The sequence below is a fragment of the Scyliorhinus canicula genome, chromosome 18 (assembly GCF_902713615.1).
Source record: "Scyliorhinus canicula chromosome 18, sScyCan1.1, whole genome shotgun sequence".
Taxonomy (NCBI): Eukaryota; Metazoa; Chordata; class Chondrichthyes; order Carcharhiniformes; family Scyliorhinidae; genus Scyliorhinus; species Scyliorhinus canicula.
In genome coordinates, this window is record NC_052163.1 from 40105936 (window position 1) to 40123444 (window position 17509).

General features: G+C 54.5%; 2 protein-coding genes across 3 annotated transcripts in view; one reads left to right on the top strand and one right to left on the bottom strand.

Moving 5' to 3' along the window:
- Positions 1 to 17509, bottom strand: part of acsf2 (acyl-CoA synthetase family member 2) — a 193431-nt gene that overhangs the window by 65825 nt on the left and 110097 nt on the right. The gene's annotated exons all lie outside the window — the stretch shown is intronic.
- Positions 7695 to 17509, top strand: part of chad (chondroadherin) — a 30786-nt gene continuing 20971 nt past the window's right edge. For both annotated transcript variants that reach the window (XM_038777266.1, XM_038777265.1), the window contains exon 1: positions 7695 to 8568. In XM_038777266.1, the coding sequence (XP_038633194.1) occupies positions 7798 to 8568 (771 nt within the window). In that variant the 5' untranslated portion in view covers positions 7695 to 7797. The remainder of the gene's footprint in view (positions 8569 to 17509) is intronic.

The following is a 17509-nucleotide window of genomic DNA, read 5'->3' on the forward strand; positions in this document are numbered from 1 at the left end:
GCCGGGAACGGTGCGGCAGCGGCGGGCCCTCTTCCCCCCCCCCCCCAAACCAGCAGCGGGACACCACCCCCCCCCCAACCAGCAGCGGGGACACCAACCCCCCCCCCCCCCCCCAACCAGCAGCGGGGACACCAACCCCCCCCCCCAACCAGCAGCGGGGACACCAACCCCCACCCCCCCCCCCAACCAGCAGCGGGGACACCAACCCCCCCCCCAACCAGCAGCGGGGACACCACCCCCCCCCCCCCCCAACCAGCAGCCCCACTCGCCCCTCCCCCTCCCCCCAACTGCAGTGACCACCACGTGGCAAGGACAAAGGGGGACTCTCTCTCTCTCTCCTGGGCGAGTGGAGAGAGAAAACAAAAGAAAAAAGAGACTTATATTTCTGTTCTTTTTTTAAAATAAAAACCCAAAAGAAAACTGGTAAAGAGAAAAGGGGTGAAATAAAGGGGTAAAGGAAAGAAGGGGGGAAATAAATTTTTCATTTAAAAAAAAAAATATATACATATATTTTTATATATATATATATATATATATATATATTAATAAAATTTAAATAGGGTGCGGAAAAGGGGGAAAAGAAGAACAAGGAGAGAAGAAACGATGAAGGGGAAGGGGGAGAAAAAAATGCCAGAAGGGACCCAAGAGAAAGGGGGCACCGGAGGTGGACGGGGCAAAGGGCAAACCAGCTTGGGCGAACGAGTCAACACGCGAAGCAGCGGGAAGAATGTATCGCCGCATCCAAAAGAGCTGGACGGGCGGGCAACCTCTCCCCTGGGGTTAGAGGGGGGCGTGAATTGGAAGGAAGCCATTGCCGAGGTGGTGAGGGAGCAGCTGCAGGCAATCAAGGCAGAGTTAAAAGCAGACACAGAGGCCGCAGCACAGGTAGCAGTGACCAGGGCCATGTCAGGGGTGCAGCAGGCTCTGACCAGAATGGAGGAGAAAGTGGATGCCCAAGGGAAGATACTGGAAGCCCAAGGGAAGATACTGGAAGCCCAAGGGGCAACCATTAAAGAGCTGGAGAAGGCAGCGACTGACGTGAGCGACCGGGTCATGTCCCTGGAGAGGGAAATGGCGAAACTGAGTGCAACACAGGGGAGCCTGAAGGGCAGGGTAGACGACCAGGAGATCAACTCGAGAAGGCAAAACATTAAGATAGTGGGCCTGCCAGAGGGGATAGAGGGTAGAAATCCCACAACATTCGTGGCTGCGATGCTGGGCTCCTTAGTGGGGCGGGAAACTTTTCCCACCCCACCGGAAATGGACAGAGCTCATCGGTCACTGCGCCCGAAGCCCAAGGAAGGGGAAAAACCGAGAGCAGTTATAGCCAGACTGCACCGGTACCGGGATAGGGAGACAATCCTGCGCTGGGCCAAGGAGAATAGAGCCTGCAATTGGGACGGGCACGCCATCAGAATCTACGAGGATTTTGGAGCGGACATAGCTAAGAGACGGGCGGAGTTCAACAGAGCGAAAGCAGCTCTCTATAAGAACAAAGTACGTTTTGGTATGCTGTACCCAGCAAAACTCTGGGTCACATACCAACACAAGGAATATTTCTTTACAGCCCCTGCCGAGGCGAATAGATTCGTTGAGGAGCACGGGCTGGAAAAACGCCATGGGAAGTAGGGACGAGGGGCCCATGGCAAGGAGATACGTCATGCCGACGGGGGGGTGGGGAGGGGCGAGGCAAAGCCAGCCCCCTCCCCCCTGGCAGGAGCACCCAGGAAAAACAACCCAATGCCCAAGGGCCCGCTCCAGGTGGGAGGCCAGGCCCCGGCACGAGGGAACGGGAGTACTGGAGAGGGGAGAGGGGAAGGGGGACAGCAACCTCCGAGCGGGGAGCCACCGTGCTAGCAGGAAAGCTAGCGAAGGGGGCGCGCAACAGAGCAGGGCCGCAGCGCACCCCCAACAGGGGGGAAGGCGCCAGGCAGGGGAGGGGGGGGATCACCCATCAAAGGTGGGAGAGCAAATGGGGACAGGAATGGGGGAGAGAGGGGCAATGGAGGGGTACACAGGGGTATCCCCGAAAGGGATAGAGCGGGGGGGGGGGGCACTCGGGGGGCGAGAGACCAGGGAGGGGAAATGCAGGGACGAAGGGACAAAAGAGGCCAGAAAGGGAATAGGGCCACAAAGTGCCACAGACAAGGGCTCGAAACAGGGAACTGCTGCAAACACCCACCCAGTACGGTCTGTGGGTGAAGGGGCCCCCCGGAGTGCAGGGGGCTACCCGCGTGGCGGACACACAGTGGACGGCCATGGCGGGTGTCCCCGGGACAAGGGGGAACCCCGGAGCGCAGGGACCCGACCGCATGGGGAGAGCAGTGATAGTGGACATCCTGGACGGCCCCCTAACAAAGGGAAACCCCAGAGGGCAGGGGCGCGTCCACCGGACAAATATGGTTAACCCCACAGGAGCAAGGGGGCAGAAGCCCCCCACCAGAATAGTCACCTGGAACGTAAGGGGACTTAATGGCCCAGTGAAGAGATCTAGAGTCCTCACCCACCTTAGAAACATGAGGGCCGACATAGTCTTCCTCCAAGAGACGCACTTGAGGGAGCAGGACCAACTGCGGGTAAGAAAGGGCTGGGTGGGACAAACCTATCATTCCTGTTATGGGGCAAGGGCCAGGGGGGTGGCGATCCTGATTGGCAAGAGGACAATGTTTAGGGCGACAAAGACGGTTACGGACCCAGGGGGACGGTATGTCATGGTCAGCGGGGCCCTGGATGGGGCGCCGGTAGTCCTAGTTAACGTGTATGCGCCCAACTGGGACGACACGAGCTTCATCCAAAAGACCATGGCAGAAATCCCGGACATAGCGACGCACCGACTAATCATGGGGGGGGACTTCAACTGTGTACAGGACCCAACGACGGACAGATCAAACCCCAGAACGGGGAAAACCTCAAACATGGCAAGGGAACTCAGTCACTATATGGAGCAGATGGGAGCAGTAGACCCCTGGAGATTCGCCCACCCGGGGGAGAAAGAATTCTCTTTCTTCTCCCCAGTACACAACGTGTACACCAGAATTGACTTCTTTGTGGTGGGGAAAACGGTGCTTCCAGAGATAGACAAGGTGGAATACTCCGCAATTGTGATATCAGACCACGCCCCACACTACATGGATGTGCGGCTAGAGACGGGAAGGGCACAGCGCCCCAAATGGAGGTTGGACGGTGCCTTACTAGCTGACAAGGCCTTCAGCGAAAGGATAGCGCGGGCCATAGCGGAGTACACTGAGATCAACCAAAACGGGGAGGTCTCACCCTCCACGTTCTGGGAAGCGCTTAAGGCCGTACTAAGAGGGGAAATCATAGCCTACAAAGCGCAAAGAGATAGGGAGGAAAGGGTGGCTAGGCAGAAGCTGGTCGACTCCATACTGGAGGTAGACCGTAAATACTCCGAGGCCCCGACCGTAGAACTCCTGGCGGAGAGGAAAGAATTACAAAGGAACTTTGACCTGCTCTCCACCAGGAAAGCAGTACACCAACTCCGCCAGGCACGCGGGGCCCTATACGAACACGGAGACAAAGCCAGCCGCCTGTTGGCCCACCAGCTGAGAAAGCAGGCAGCCAGCAGAGAAATTGCGCAAATCAGAGATACCAGAGGCACGTTGGAAACAGAACCAGAGAGGATTAACAAAACCTTCAAGGCCTTCTACCAAGAGCTGTACACCTCAGAGCCCCCAACGGGGAAGGCTGGGATGAACCGGTTTCTTGACGGACTGGACATACCAGTTGTGGGAGAGGGCAGAAAACGGGATCTGGAAGCACCACTAGCACTGGGAGAGATCATGGACAGCATTAGCTCCATGCAGGCGGGGAAGGCGCCGGGACCGGACGGATTCCCGGCGGACTTCTACAAAAAATTTGCGACAGCGCTGGCCCCGCACCTGCGGGAGATGTTCACAGACTCGCTAGCTAGGGGCACATTGCCACCCACGTTAGCACAGGCCTCAATCTCGCTGATACCTAAGAAAGACAAAGACCCAACGGAATGTGGGTCATACAGACCCATATCTCTGCTGAATGCAGACGCCAAAATACTGGCCAAAATCCTAGCCAAGAGGCTAGAAGACTGTGTACCTGAGGTGGTCACAGAGGACCAGACGGGCTTTGTCAAAGGTAGACAGCTTACCCGCGAACATCAGGCGCCTGCTGAACGTGATAATGACCCCCTCCGGGGAGAGAACACAAGAGGTGATCGTCTCCCTGGACGCAGAAAAGGCCTTCGACAGAGTCGAGTGGAAATACCTCATAGAGGTACTGGAGCGGTTCGGGCTTGGAACAGGGTTCACCGCTTGGGTAAAGCTCCTGTACAACGCTCCCATGGCGAGTGTACAGACCAACAATACCAACTCCCAATACTTCCAGCTGCACAGGGGCACCAGACAAGGATGCCCACTGTCCCCGCTGCTGTTCGCACTAGCAATTGAACCGCTAGCAATCGCGCTCAGGGCAGCAAAAAATTGGAGGGGGATCCGAAGGGGAGGTAGAGAGCACAGAGTCTCACTCTATGCGGATGATCTGCTCCTCTATATCTCGGACCCACAAAGCAGCATGGACGGAATCATCGCGCTCCTGAAAGAGTTTGGAGCCTTCTCGGGCTACAAACTCAACATGAGCAAAAGTGAGATCTTCCCAGTACACCCGCAAGGGGGGGGGGGGGGCAGCACTAAAGGGGCTGCCGTTCAATCAAGCCCGACATAAATTCCGCTACCTGGGGATCCAAATAGCCCATGACTGGAAAGGGATCCACAAATGGAACCTCACCAGCCTGACGGAGGAAGTTAAAAAGGACCTGCAAAGATGGAACACACTCCCGCTCTCCCTCGCGGGGAGAGTTCAGACGATCAAAATGAACGTACTGCCCAGGTTCCTCTTCCTGTTTAGATCCATTCCGATCTACATCCCCAAGGCCTTTTTCAAAGCGCTGGACAAACTCATCATGGCGTTCGTATGGGGGGGTAAAAATGCTAGGATCCCAAAGAAGGTCTTACAAAAAACAAAAACCAGGGGAGGGCTAGCCCTCCCGAATCTACAATTCTACCACTGGGCAGCAACAGCCGAGCGAGTAAGGGGATGGATCCAGGAGCCAGAGGCTGAGTGGGTGCGTGCGGAGGAGGCCTCCTGCATGGGAACCTCCCTCCGGGCCCTCGCCACGGCAGCACTCCCATCCCCACCCAAAAAACACTCCAGCAGCCCAGTGGTGACAGCCACCCTCCAATCCTGGAACCAACTGCGGCAGCAACTTGGCCTGACCAAAATGTCGAACAGGGCTCCCATCTGCAACAACCATAGGTTCACACCAGCACTGACTGACGCCACCTTCAAAAGGTGGAGGCAGGACGGGGGGACACTGACAGTCAGGGACCTATACACGGACGACAGGATCGCAACACTGGACGAACTGACAGAGAAGTTTCAGCTAGCTGGGGGGAACGAGCTACGGTACCTGCAGCTCAAAAACTTCCTACGAAAGGAGACAAGGACGTACCCACAACCGCCACGACAGACACTACTGGAAGACCTACTGGACGCAAGTATCCTAGAGAAAGGGAACTGTAGTGACATGTATGACCGACTGGTAGATAGGGACGACACCGTACTGGACGCAACAAGAAGGAAATGGGAGGACGACCTGGGGATGGAGATAGGGTGGGGACTCTGGAGCGAAGCACTGCATAGGGTCAACTCCACCTCCACGTGCGCAAGGCTCAGCCTGACGCAACTAAAAGTGGTACACAGAGCCCACTTAACAAGAACCCGTATGAGTAGGTTCTTCCCGGAGGTGGAAGACAGATGTGAACGGTGCCAAAGAGGCCCGGCCAACCACGCCCACATGTTCTGGTCTTGCCCCAGACTCGTGGAGTACTGGACAGCCTTCTTCGAGGTTATGTCCAAAGTGGTGGGAGTGAGGGTGGAGCCATGCCCGATAGTGGCGGTCTTCGGGGTTTCAGAACAGCCAGATCTATTCCTGGGGAGGAGGGCGGACGCCCTTGCCTTTGCCTCCCTGATCGCCCGCCGTAGAATCCTGTTTGGCTGGCGGTCAGCAGCACCGCCCAGAGCTGCGGACTAGCTGTCCGACCTCTCGGAATCTCTCCAAATGGAGAAAATCAAATTTGCCATCCGAGGGTCGGACGACGGCTTCCACAGAACGTGGGAGCCATTCATGCAACTGTTCCGGGACCTATTTGTGGCCAATGTACAAGAGGAAGAATAGTCGGGGGAAGGTAGCGGGAGGGGGGGGGGGGGCTACAGGTTCGGTACGGGGGTTCGATGGCTAGCTAAGGCCCAAAACCAAACTAAATAAACATGTTGAGGGGGGGGGGGGGGGGGGGGGGGGGGCGGGCGCAGTTACTACTACGAAGATGCTTACCTGTAAATATGTATGTTAATTTTTGCGTGTTTGTTTGTTGTTTTTTTTTTGTTCTTTTTCTCTCCTAACAATTTGTAATTTGTTCAATATAAAATATGAAAACTGAATAAAAACATTTAAAAAAAAAAAAAAAAAAGAGTGCAGCCCCAGTACAGGTGCCCAGAGAACACTGCTGGATGGTATCTGGTCAATTTGAGCACATACCCACTAACTCTCTGCCTCCTACACCCACCCATTCCCCATCCAGGCCAATAGCTTTCCTCCACTTCCATTCACTGTCTTGTCTGTTAACCACCTTCACTGTGGAACTTTATTGAACGCTTTCTGAAAATCCACACAAATGACATCCATAAATATTCCCTTGCCTGTCACGTTCCTCAAAAATAGACAGAGGTGACACCCCCAATCCCCACCCTCAGACACAATTTGCCCGCCACAAATCCACGCTGGCTCTCTGCTCAGTTCAGAACCAGTCCGTCTGCTCGGCAGCTCTCTCCTTAGCGACCAACTGATAGGACAAAATTCCTTCACACTAGACGAACGAGAGGGGAGGTAAAGGGAAAATATTGAAATGAACTTTTTGAAGGGTAACATGAAAATAAACTTGGGCCGGCATATTTCAAGGAAAGCTTGAATTCCACATTGGTTATATAAAAGTGTGAGGTAACGTCCCAAAAAATGTGTTTTTGGTTCCGTCTGTGAAATAATGTGTGCTTTCTTTGCCTTTGCAAACTATTTTGGAATCCGGGGCAGTCGTTTTATTTATTTTTTCCAGCACATGTTAAGGTCTGGAGGATTAATAAGTCATTTCACAGATTACATAAACATGAAGGATGGGCAAGGATCCAGCACCATGAACTTGGTACACAGACTGTGTCAAATCCCTGCTAGTCAGCGGGGGGGGGGGGGACTTTTAGGGGAAGTATTTGCCTTAGTATTTTTATTGAATGTTCTGTTTCAGTTAGAAGCCAGAATACACAGCCTAGTTCTGGGTACTGTTTTGTTTATAATTGCAGCTTTCTTAAGAGAGTTTGCCAGTGTAGAGACAGGAACAGATTTTGGGTCCTCTCATAGATCTGACCAAGGGTCATCGACCCCCCCCCCCCCCCCACCCCCAAATTTGTCTCCCCTCTCTATCTGGCCCATCCAAGTCACCAACGCCTTATCCTGTCTGGACACACAAGTCCAACTTCCCGCTGGCTCCTGCAGTGTTAAAGGAATTGTCGGTCTGTCCCGCCCACCTCCACAGAGGCTTGCAGGTTATAAATAGCACTTCTCTGCGTTGCAGGGTTAGTTCAGAACTGCACAGTCCAGGGACCCTAAGATACTGCACGCCCCTCCTCTCTCTCTCCCTCTCTCTCTCCCTCCCTGCTCTGTGTGTGTGTGTGTGTGTGTGCCTCCAGCCCGCACAAATGCACCAACTCAGCTGGTTGCTGTTGGCCTCCCTGCTGGCCATGGGGACAGCAGCTCCTCGTTGCCCCAGTGGCTGCCACTGTCTGGGAGATCTGCTTCACGTAGTGTGCGAAAACAAGGGGCTGAAGAAAATCCCCAGGGTGCCCAACAAAGTCCGTCTCCTGAGCCTGCAGCAGAACCATTATCCCATCCTGCCGTCCAATGGGTTCAGCTCCATGAAGAGCCTGGTTTCGCTCCACCTTCAGGACTGCCACATCCAAGAGATTTCATCCAATGCTTTCCGTGGACTCAAGAAACTGGTCTATCTCTACTTGTCCAAAAATGAAATCACCACCATCCGGCCAGGGGCCTTTCAGGATCTTTCACAATTAACCTACCTCTACCTGGATAACAACAGAATTAGTGAGCTTGCCAAGGGGCTCCTCACACCTTTGAAGAGTCTGTTTCTGCTGCAGCTCACCAGCAACAGGATGCACCAGATCCGACCTGGCACCTTTGCCGGGGCAAAGGAACTGAGGTGGCTCCACCTGAGTGACAATGGCATGACGACCATCCTCCCTGGCGCTCTGGACGATGTGGAGAATTTAGCAACTCTTCATTTGGATAAGAACAAGCTGAATACCTACCCGGCAGTCGCATTGAGCAAACTCAGGGTGGTAGAGGAACTAAAACTTTCCTTCAACAACATCAGGACCATCCCTGACAATGCATTCCGCTCATTTGGGAGATACGTCGAGCGCATGTGGCTCAATAACATGGGGCTGGAGAGGGTAAGGTTCACTGGTGGCCTGGTAGATTGTACTCAGCACAGGGCAAGGTCGACTCCCTTCCACCCACATCCCGTATGATCTGTACATTCGGCTGCCAAATTTCAAGCCCAGTTTCTGATTTTATTGGCTAATGTCTTCTAATGTGTTGAAATCAATATCTTCAAGCCGCCCTGTAAGGGATTGAGGAACAGGCGCCGGAATGTGGTGACTAGGGGCTTTTCACAGTAACTTCATTGAAGCCTACTTGTGACAATAAGCGATTTTCATTCATTGTTTTTTCTTTCAGGAGCCAAGTCTATCTAATCAACTCATTGAGATTATTGACATGTCCACTATTTGATTCAGGAAATAGCTGGTTAGTGAGAAGATAGTAAATTGCAGACTAAATAATCAAACCAAGCAAGCAAGGGGTACACCCATGCTGGCCATGTACGGAATTTAAGACTACAGGCTTCAACAGACTGTCAGGTTTCATATTTTTAGGAGTCATCACGTGTTATCTCCACGTCGTCGTATCTCCGTGTTGCCGTGCCGTGGTGTCTCCGTGCCGTGGTGCCTCCGTGCCGTGGTGTCTCCGTGCCGTGGTGTCTCTGTGCCGTGGTGTCTCCGTGCCGTGGTTTCTCTGTGTTGATATGGTATCCCTGGCTTGTGGTGTCTCCGTGCCGTGGTGTCTCTGTGCCGTGGTGTCTCTGTGCCGTGGTGTCTCCGTGCCGTGGTGTCTCCGTGCCGTGGTGTCTCTGTGCCGTGGTGTCTCTGTGCCGTGGTGTCTCCGTGCCGTGGTGTCTCCGTGCCGTGGTGTCTCCGTGCCGTGGTGTCTCCGTGCCGTGGTTTCTCTGTGTTGATATGGTATCCCTGGCTTGTGGTGTCTCCGTGCTGTGGCATCTCTGTCTTGCTGTAGCGTCTCCGTGCTGTGATGTCTCCGTGCTGTGGTGTCCCAGTGCTGTGGTGTTTCCATGCTATGGTATCTCCGTTCTGTGATGTCTCCGTGCTGTGGCATCTCCGTGTTGCTGTAGCGTCTCCGTGCTGTGGTGTCTCCGTGCTGTGGTGTCTCCGTGCTGTGGTGTCTCCGTGCCGTGGTGTCTCCGTGCCGTGGTTTCTCTGTGTTGATATGGTATCCCTGGCTTGTGGTGTCTCCGTGCTGTGGCATCTCTGTCTTGCTGTAGCGTCTCCGTGCTGTGATGTCTCCGTGCTGTGGTGTCCCAGTGCTGTGGTGTTTCCATGCTATGGTATCTCCGTTCTGTGATGTCTCCGTGCTGTGGCATCTCCGTGTTGCTGTAGCGTCTCCGTGCCGTGGTGTCTCCGTGATGTGGTGTCTCCGTGCTGTGGTGTCTCCGTGCTGTGGTGTCTCCGTGATGTGGTGTCTCCGTGATGTGGTGTGTCCGTGCTGTGGTGTGTCCGTGCTGTGGTGTCTCCGTGATGTGGTGTGTCCGTGCTGTGGTGTGTCCATGCTGTGGTGTTTCAGTGCTGTGGCGTCTCCGTGTTGCTGTAGCGTCTCCGTGCTGTGGTGTCTCCGTGCTGCGGTGTCCCAGTGCTGTGGTGTCTCCGTGATGTGGTGTCTCCGTGCTGTGGTGTCTCCGTGCTGTGGTGTGTCCGTGCTGTGGTGTTTCAGTGCTGTGGCGTCTCCGTGTTGCTGTGGCATCTCTGTGTTGCTGTCATGTCTCTGTGTTGCTATGGTGACTCCGTGTTGTGGTATCTCCGTACTGTGGGGACTCCGTGATGTGGTGTCTCCGTGATGTGGTGTCTCCGTGTTGCTGTGGAGTCTCCATGTTGCTGTGGTGACTCCGTGTTTCTGTGGTGTCTCCGTGTTGCGGTGTCTCCGTGCTGTGGTGTCTCCGTGTTGCTGTGGTGTCTCCGTGTTGCTGTGGTGTCTCCGTGTTGCTGTGGTGTCTCCATGTTGCTGTGGTGTCTCCGTGTTGCTGTGGTATCTCCGTGTTGCTGTGGTGTCTCCGTGTTGCTGTGGTGTCTCCGTGTTGCTGTGGTGTGTCCGTGTTGCTGTGGTGTCTCCGTGTTGCTGTGGTGTCTCCGTGTTGCTGTGGTGTCTCCGTGTTGCTGCGGTGTCTCCGTGTTGCTGCGGTGTCTCCGTGTTGCTGCGGTGTCTCCGTGTTGCTGTGGTGTCTCCGTGTTGCTGTGGTGTCTCCGTGTTGCTGTGGTGTCTCAGTGTTGCTGCGGTGTCTCCGTGTTGCTGCGGTGTCTCCGTGTTGCTGCGGTGTCTCCGTGTTGCTGAGGTGTCTCCATGTTGCTGTGGCGTCTCCGTGTTGCTGTGGTGTCTCCGTGTTGCGGTGTCTCCGTGTTGCTGTGGCGTCTCCGTGTTGCTGTGGCGTCTCCGTGTTGCGGTGTCTCCGTGTTGCTGTGGTGTCTCCATGTTGCTGCGGTGTCTCCGTGTTGCTGTGGTATCTCCGTGTTGCTATGGTGTCTCCGTGTTGCGGTGTCTCCGTGTTGCTGTGGTATCTCCGTGTTGCTATGGTGTCTCCGTGTTGCGGTGTCTCCGTGTTGCGGTTTCTCCGTGCTATGGTATCTCCATGTTGCCATGGTATCTCCGTGTTGCGGTGTCTCCGTGTTGCGGTGTCTCCGTGTTGCTGTGGTGACTCCGTGTTGCTGAGGAGTCTCCGTGTTGCTGTGGTGTCTCCGTGTTGCTGTGGTGTCTCTGTGCTGTGGTGTCTCCGTGTTGTTGTGGTGTCTCCGTGCTGAGGTGTCTCTGTGTTGCTGTGGTGTCTCCATGTTGCTGTGGTGTCTCCGTGTTGCTGTGGTATCTCCATGTTGCTGTGGTGTCTCCGTGTTGCTGCGGTGTCTCCGTGTTGCTGCGGTGTCTCCGTGTTGTTGTGGTATCTCCGTGTTGCTGTGGTGTCTCCGTATTGCTGTGGCGTCTCCGTGTTGCTGTGGTATCTCCATGTTGCTGTGGTGTCTCCGTGTTGCTGCGGTGTCTCCGTGTTGCTGTGGTGTCTCCATGTTGCTGTGGTGTCTCCATGTTGTGGTGTCTCCGTGCTGTGGTGTCCCCGTGTTGCTGTGGTGTCTCCGTGTTGCTGTGGTGTCTCCGTGTTGCTGTGGTGACTCTGTGTTGTGGTGTCTCCATGTTGCTGTGGTGTCTCCGTGCTGTGGTGTCTCCGTGTTGCTGTGGTGTCTCCATGTTGCTGTGGCGTCTCCGTGTTGCTGTGGTATCTCCGTGTTGCTGTGGTGTCTCCGTGTTGCTGCGGTGTCTCCGTGTTGCTGTGGTGTCTCCATGTTGCTGTGGTGTCTCCATGTTGTGGTGTCTCCGTGCTGTGGTGTCTCCGTGTTGCTGTGGTGTCTCCGTGTTGCTGTGGTGTCTCCGTGTTGCTGTGGTGACTCTGTGTTGTGGTGTCTCCATGTTGCTGTGGTGTCTCCGTGCTGTGGTGTCTCCGTGTTGCTGTGGTGTCTCCGTGTTGCTGTGGTGTCTCCGTGTTGCTGTGGTGTCTCCGTGTTGCTGTGGTGTCTCCGTGTTGCTGTGGTATCTCCGTGTTGCTGTGGTGTCTCCGTGTTGCTGTGGTGTCTCCGTGTTGCTGTGGTGTCTCCGTGTTGCTGTGGTGTCTCCATGTTGCTGTGGTGTCTCCGTGTTGCTGTGGTGTCTCCGTGTTGCTGTGGTGTCTCCGTGTTGCTGTGGTGTCTCCGTGTTGCTGTGATGTCTCCGTGTTGCTGTGGCGTCTCCGTGTTGCTGTGGTGTCTCCGTGTTGCTGTGGTGTCTCCGTGTTGCTGTGGTGTCTCCGTGTTGCTGTGGTGTCTCCGTGTTGCTGTGGTGTCTCCGTGTTGCTGCGGTGTCTCCGTGTTGTGGTATCTCCGTAATGTGGCGTCTACGTGTTGCCGTGGTGTCTCCGTGTAGCTGTGGTGTCTCCGTGTTGCTGTGGTGTCTCCGTGTTGCTGTGGTGACTCCGTGTTGCTGTGGTGTCTCCGTGTTGCTGTGGTGTCTCCGTGTTGCTGTGGTGTCTCCGTGTTGCTGTGGTGTCTCCGTGTTGCTGTGGTGTCTCCGTGTTGCTGTGGTATCTCCGTGTTGCTGTGGTGTCTCCTTGTTGCTGTGGTCTCTCCGTGTTGCTGTGGTGTCTCCGTGTTGCTGTGGTATCTCCGTGTTGCTGTGGTATCTCCATGTTGCTGTGGTGTCTCCTTGTTGCTGTGGTCTCTCCGTGTTGCTGTGGTGTCTCCGTGTTGCTGTGGTATCTCCGTGTTGCTGTGATGTCTCCGTGTTGCTGTGATGTCTCCGTGTTGCTGTGGTGTCTCTGTGTTGCTGTGGTGTCTCCATGTTGCTGTGGTGTCTCCGTGTTGCTGTGGTGTCTCTGTGTTGCTGTGGTGTCTGTGCTGTGGTGTCTCCGTGTTGCTGTGGTATCTCCGTGTTGCTGTGGTGTCTCCATGTTGCTGTGGTGTCTCCGTGTTGCTGTGGTGTCTCCGTGTTGCTGTGGTGTCTCCGTGTTGCTGTGGTGTCTCTGTGTTGCTGTGGTGTCTCAATGCTATGATGATTCCCTGCTGTGCTGTCTCCGTGCTGTGGTATCTCCGTGTTGCTGTGGTGTCTCCATGTTGCTGTGGTGTCTCCGTGTTGCTGTGGTGTCTCCGTGTTGCTGTGGTGTCTCCGTGTTGCTGTGGTGTCTCCGTGTTGCTGTGGCGTCTCCGTGTTGCTGTGGTGTCTCTGTGTTGCTGTGGTGTCTCCGTGCTTTGGGTCTCCGTGCTTTGGGTCTCCGTGCTGTGGTATCTCCGTGCCGTGGTTTGTCCATGCTGTGGTGTCTCCGTGCTCTGGTGTCTCCATGCTTTAGTGTCTCCGTGTTGTAATGTCTCCGTGCTGGAGGATTTCCGTGTTGTTGTGGCATCTCCGTGTTCCTGTAGTGTCTCGGTGTTGCTGTGGTAAGTCCATGCTGTGGTATCTCCATGCTGTGGTAAGTCCATACTGTGGTGTCTCCATGCTGTGGTGTCTCTGTGTTGCCGTGGTGACTCCGTGCTGTAGTGTCTCTGTGTTGCTGTAGTGTCTCCGTGCCGCGGTATCTCCGTGCTGTCGTGTCTCCGTGCTGTCGTGTCTCTGTGCTGTGGTGTCTCCGTGCTTTGGTGTTTCTGTGTTGTGGTGTCTCCGTTCTCTGGTATCTCCATGCTGTGGTGACTCCGTGTTACTGGGGTGTCTCCGTGCTGTGGCGTCTCCGTGCTGTGGTGTCTCCGTGCTGTAATGTTTGTGCTGGAGGATCTCCGTGTTCCTGTAGTGTCTTGGTGTTGCTGTGGTATCTCTGTGTTGCTCTGGTGTCTGCTTGTTGCTGTGGTGTCTCCATGCTGTAGTACCTCTGTGTTGTTATGGTGTCTCCATTCTGTGGTGTCTCCGTGCTGGTGTCATGTCTCCGTGTTGCTGTTGTGTCTCCGTGTTGCTATGGTGTCCCTGTGCTGCTGTGGTGTCACTGTGTTGCTGTGGCATCTCTGTACTGTGGTATCTCCGTATTTCTGTGGCGTCTCCGTGCTGTGGTGTCTTTGTGCTGCAGTTTCTCCGTGCTGTGGTGTCTTTGTGCTGCAGTTTCTCCGTGCTGTGGTGTCTCCATGCTGTGGTCTCCATGCTGTGATTTCTCTGTATTTCAATGGTGTCTCCGTTCTATGGTGTCTCCGTGCTGTGTTGTCTCTGTACTTTGGTGTCGCTGTGCTGTGCCGTCTCCGTGCTGTGGTGTCTCCGTTCTATGGTGTCTCCGTTCTATGGTATCTCCGTGCTGTGTTGTCTCTGTACTCTGGTGTCGCTGTGCTGTGCCGTCTCCGTGCTGTGGTGTCTTCGTGCTGTGGTGTCTTCATGCTGTGCCGTCTCCGTGCTGTGGTGTCTTCGTGCTGTGGTGTCTTCATGCTGTGATGTCTCGGTGCTGTGGTGTCACCATGTTGCAGTATCTCTGTGCTGCTGTGGCAAATCCATGTTGCTGTGGTGTCTCCGTGCTGTGGTATCTCCGTGCTGTGGCGTCTCCGTGCTGTGGCGTCTCCGAGCTGTGGCGTCTCCGTGTTGCGGTGTCTCCGTGCTGTGGTGTCTCCTTGTTGCTGTGGTGTCTCCTTGTTGCTGTGGTGTCTCCTTGTTGCTGTGGCGTCTCCTTGTTGCTGTGGTGTCTCCTTGTTGCTGTGGCGTCTCCTTGTTGCTGTGGTGTCTCCTTGTTGCTGTGGCGTCTCCTTGTTGCTGTGGCGTCTCCTTGTTGCTGTGGTGTCTCCTTATTGCTGTGGTGTCTCCTTGTTGCTGTGGCGTCTCCTTGTTGCTGTGGTGTCTCCTTGTTGCTGTGGTGTCTCCTTGTTGCTGTGGCGTCTCCTTGTTGCTGTGGTGTCTCCTTGTTGCTGTGGTGTCTCCTTGTTGCTGTGGCGTCTCCGTGTTGATGTGGTGACTCCGTGCTGTGATGTCTCCGTGTTGATGTGGTGTCTCTGTGTTGTGGTGTCTCCGTGTTGCTGTGGTGTCTCCGTGTTGCTGCGGTGTCTCCGTGCTGTGGTGTCTCCGTGTTGCTGTGGTGTCTCCGTGTTGCTGCGGTGTCTCCGTGCTGCGGTGTATCCGTGTTGCTGTGATGTCTCCGTGTTGCTGTGGTGTCGCCGTGTTGCTGTGGCGTCTCCGTACACTGGTGTCTCCGTGCTGTGTCTTGTCATCAAACCTTCTCCATTTGCATTCCTTACTGACAGAAAAAACATTTTTTTGATCTTTCTATGCGAGCATTTCCAGCAAGGTCAATATCTATTGCGTATCATTAATTGTCCTTGAGAATGTGTAGGTGAGCTTCCTTCCTGAGCCGCTGCAGTCCATGTGGTGTAGGTACACCCACAGTGCTGTTAGGTAGTAATTTCACAGTTTTTGACCCTGTGACGGTGAAGGAAAGCTGATGTAGTTCTAAATCTGTGTGTCTTGGAGGGAAACCTCCAGGTTGCCTGGTTGCCACTGCCCTTGTCCTTCTAGATGGTACCAGTTGTGAATTTGGAAGATGGTGCCCAAGAAGCCTTGTTGAGTTCCTGCAGTGCATCTTGTAGATGGTACACACTGCTGCCACTTTGTGTCGATGGTAGAGGGAATGAACTTTAAGATGGTGCCAATCAATCAGGGTGCTTTGTCCTGGATAGTGTTGAGCTACTTGTGTGTTTTGGGATCTGCATTATCCAGGCAAGTGGAGAGTATTCCATTGCACTGATGACTTGTAGATGCTGGACAATCTCTGGGGAGTCACGAGGTAAGTTACTGTCTGCAGCATTCATGGCCTCTGACCTGCTCTTGTTGCCACAGTATTAATATGTCCAGTTCAGTTTCTAGTCAGTGGTAATCCACCCCAGATGTTGATAGTGATGGTAATGCCATTGAATGTCAAGAAGAGATGATTAGATTCACGATTGTTGGAGAAGGTCCTTGCCTGTCACTTGTGTAACGTGAATGGTACTCCTCAACCCAAGCCTGATTGTTGTCCAGCTCTTGCTGTCTGCAGGCGGTTCGAAAAGAAGCAAATGGCATTGAACCCTGTACAATCATCAGCTAATATCTCCATTTCTGACCTTGGGCGAAATTCTCCGACCCCCAGCAGAGATTCTCCGCAACCGGGGAAGTGGCGGTAGCGGGAATCTCGCCACTCCGATCGGCGAGGCCCCTGCAGTGATTCTCAGGCCCGGATGGGCCGAAGTCCCGCCGCTGGGAGGCCTCTCCCGCCGCCGAGGTTTGAACCACCTCTATAACGGCGGGATCAGCGGCGCAAGCGGGCCCCCGGGGTCGGCGATCGGACCCCGGGGGGTGCCCCCACGGTGGCCAGGCCCGCGATCGGGGCCCCCCGCTCAGACTCCGGGCCAGTGCCCTGGGTGCACTATTTCTTTTCCGCGGCCGCCACGGCCTCCGCCATGGCGGAAGCGGAAGAGAAACCCACAACGCGCGTGGGCCGACTGGCGAAAGCCTTTCGGCCAGCCCCGCTGCCGGGGGCGCGGGTTTTTTGCGCCAGTCTTCAGGTGCAAACCGCTCCGGCGCGGGGCTGGCCCCCAAAGGTGGGGAGAATTCCCCACCTTTGGGGAGGCCCGACCCCTGAGTGGTTGGCGCCACTCCCCTACGCCGGGACCCCCCGTAACGCCGGGTAGGGGAGAATCCCGCCCCTTATGTCCGTGATTGGCCCTATCTACCACGGAGATAGGTGCCCCTGGCAGAAGCCAAACTGAGCATCAGTGAGCAGGTTATTGAAATGAAAAAGTGAAATGAAAATCGCTTATTATCACAAGTAGGCTTCAAATGAAGTTACTGTAAAAAGCCCCCAGTCGCCACATTCCGGCGCCTGTTCGGGGAGGCTGGTACGGGAATTAAACCGTGCTGCTGGCCTGCCTTGATCTGCTTTAAAAGCCAGCTATTTAGCCCTGTGCTGAACCAGCCCCCGCTGAGTAAGTGCTACTTGATAGCACTTCTAATGACACCTTCCATCACTTGCTGATGGTTGAGAATAGCTTCATGGAGCGGTAATTGGTCGGAATGGATTTTTCCTGCTTTTGGTGGTCAAATTTCCACATTGCCAGCTTGATGCCAGTGTTGCAACTGTATTGTAACAGCTCGATTCAGCGAGCGTTAGTTCTTGAGCAAGTCTTCAGTATTAGAGCAGGATGTTGTCGGGCCAATAATCCTCTCTCTTTCCAGCACCTCCAGCCATTCTTGATATCATGTGATGTGAATCAAAACTGGCATCTATGATGTGTGGATCTTGGAGGAGGCCATGAATCATCTTCTCTTCTTCAAAGTAGTGCCATGGGATTTCTGATATCTACCTGAGAGGGCAGTCTGGGAGGTAGCAAGACTGCACTCTGGACAGCCCATTGACATCCACCAGGCTCGCTACACAGGGTTAGCATAAATGCCCGGCTGCAAATTGCCAATGTTTTCCTACTAATTTATTATAAATATTTCAAACTAAACAAACAAATAAATATTTCTCCAAAGCCAAATAAGTGTCTTTCAGGAGACTGCATGAATTACAGTGGCCTTTAAACACAAGCCCAGCTCTATGCA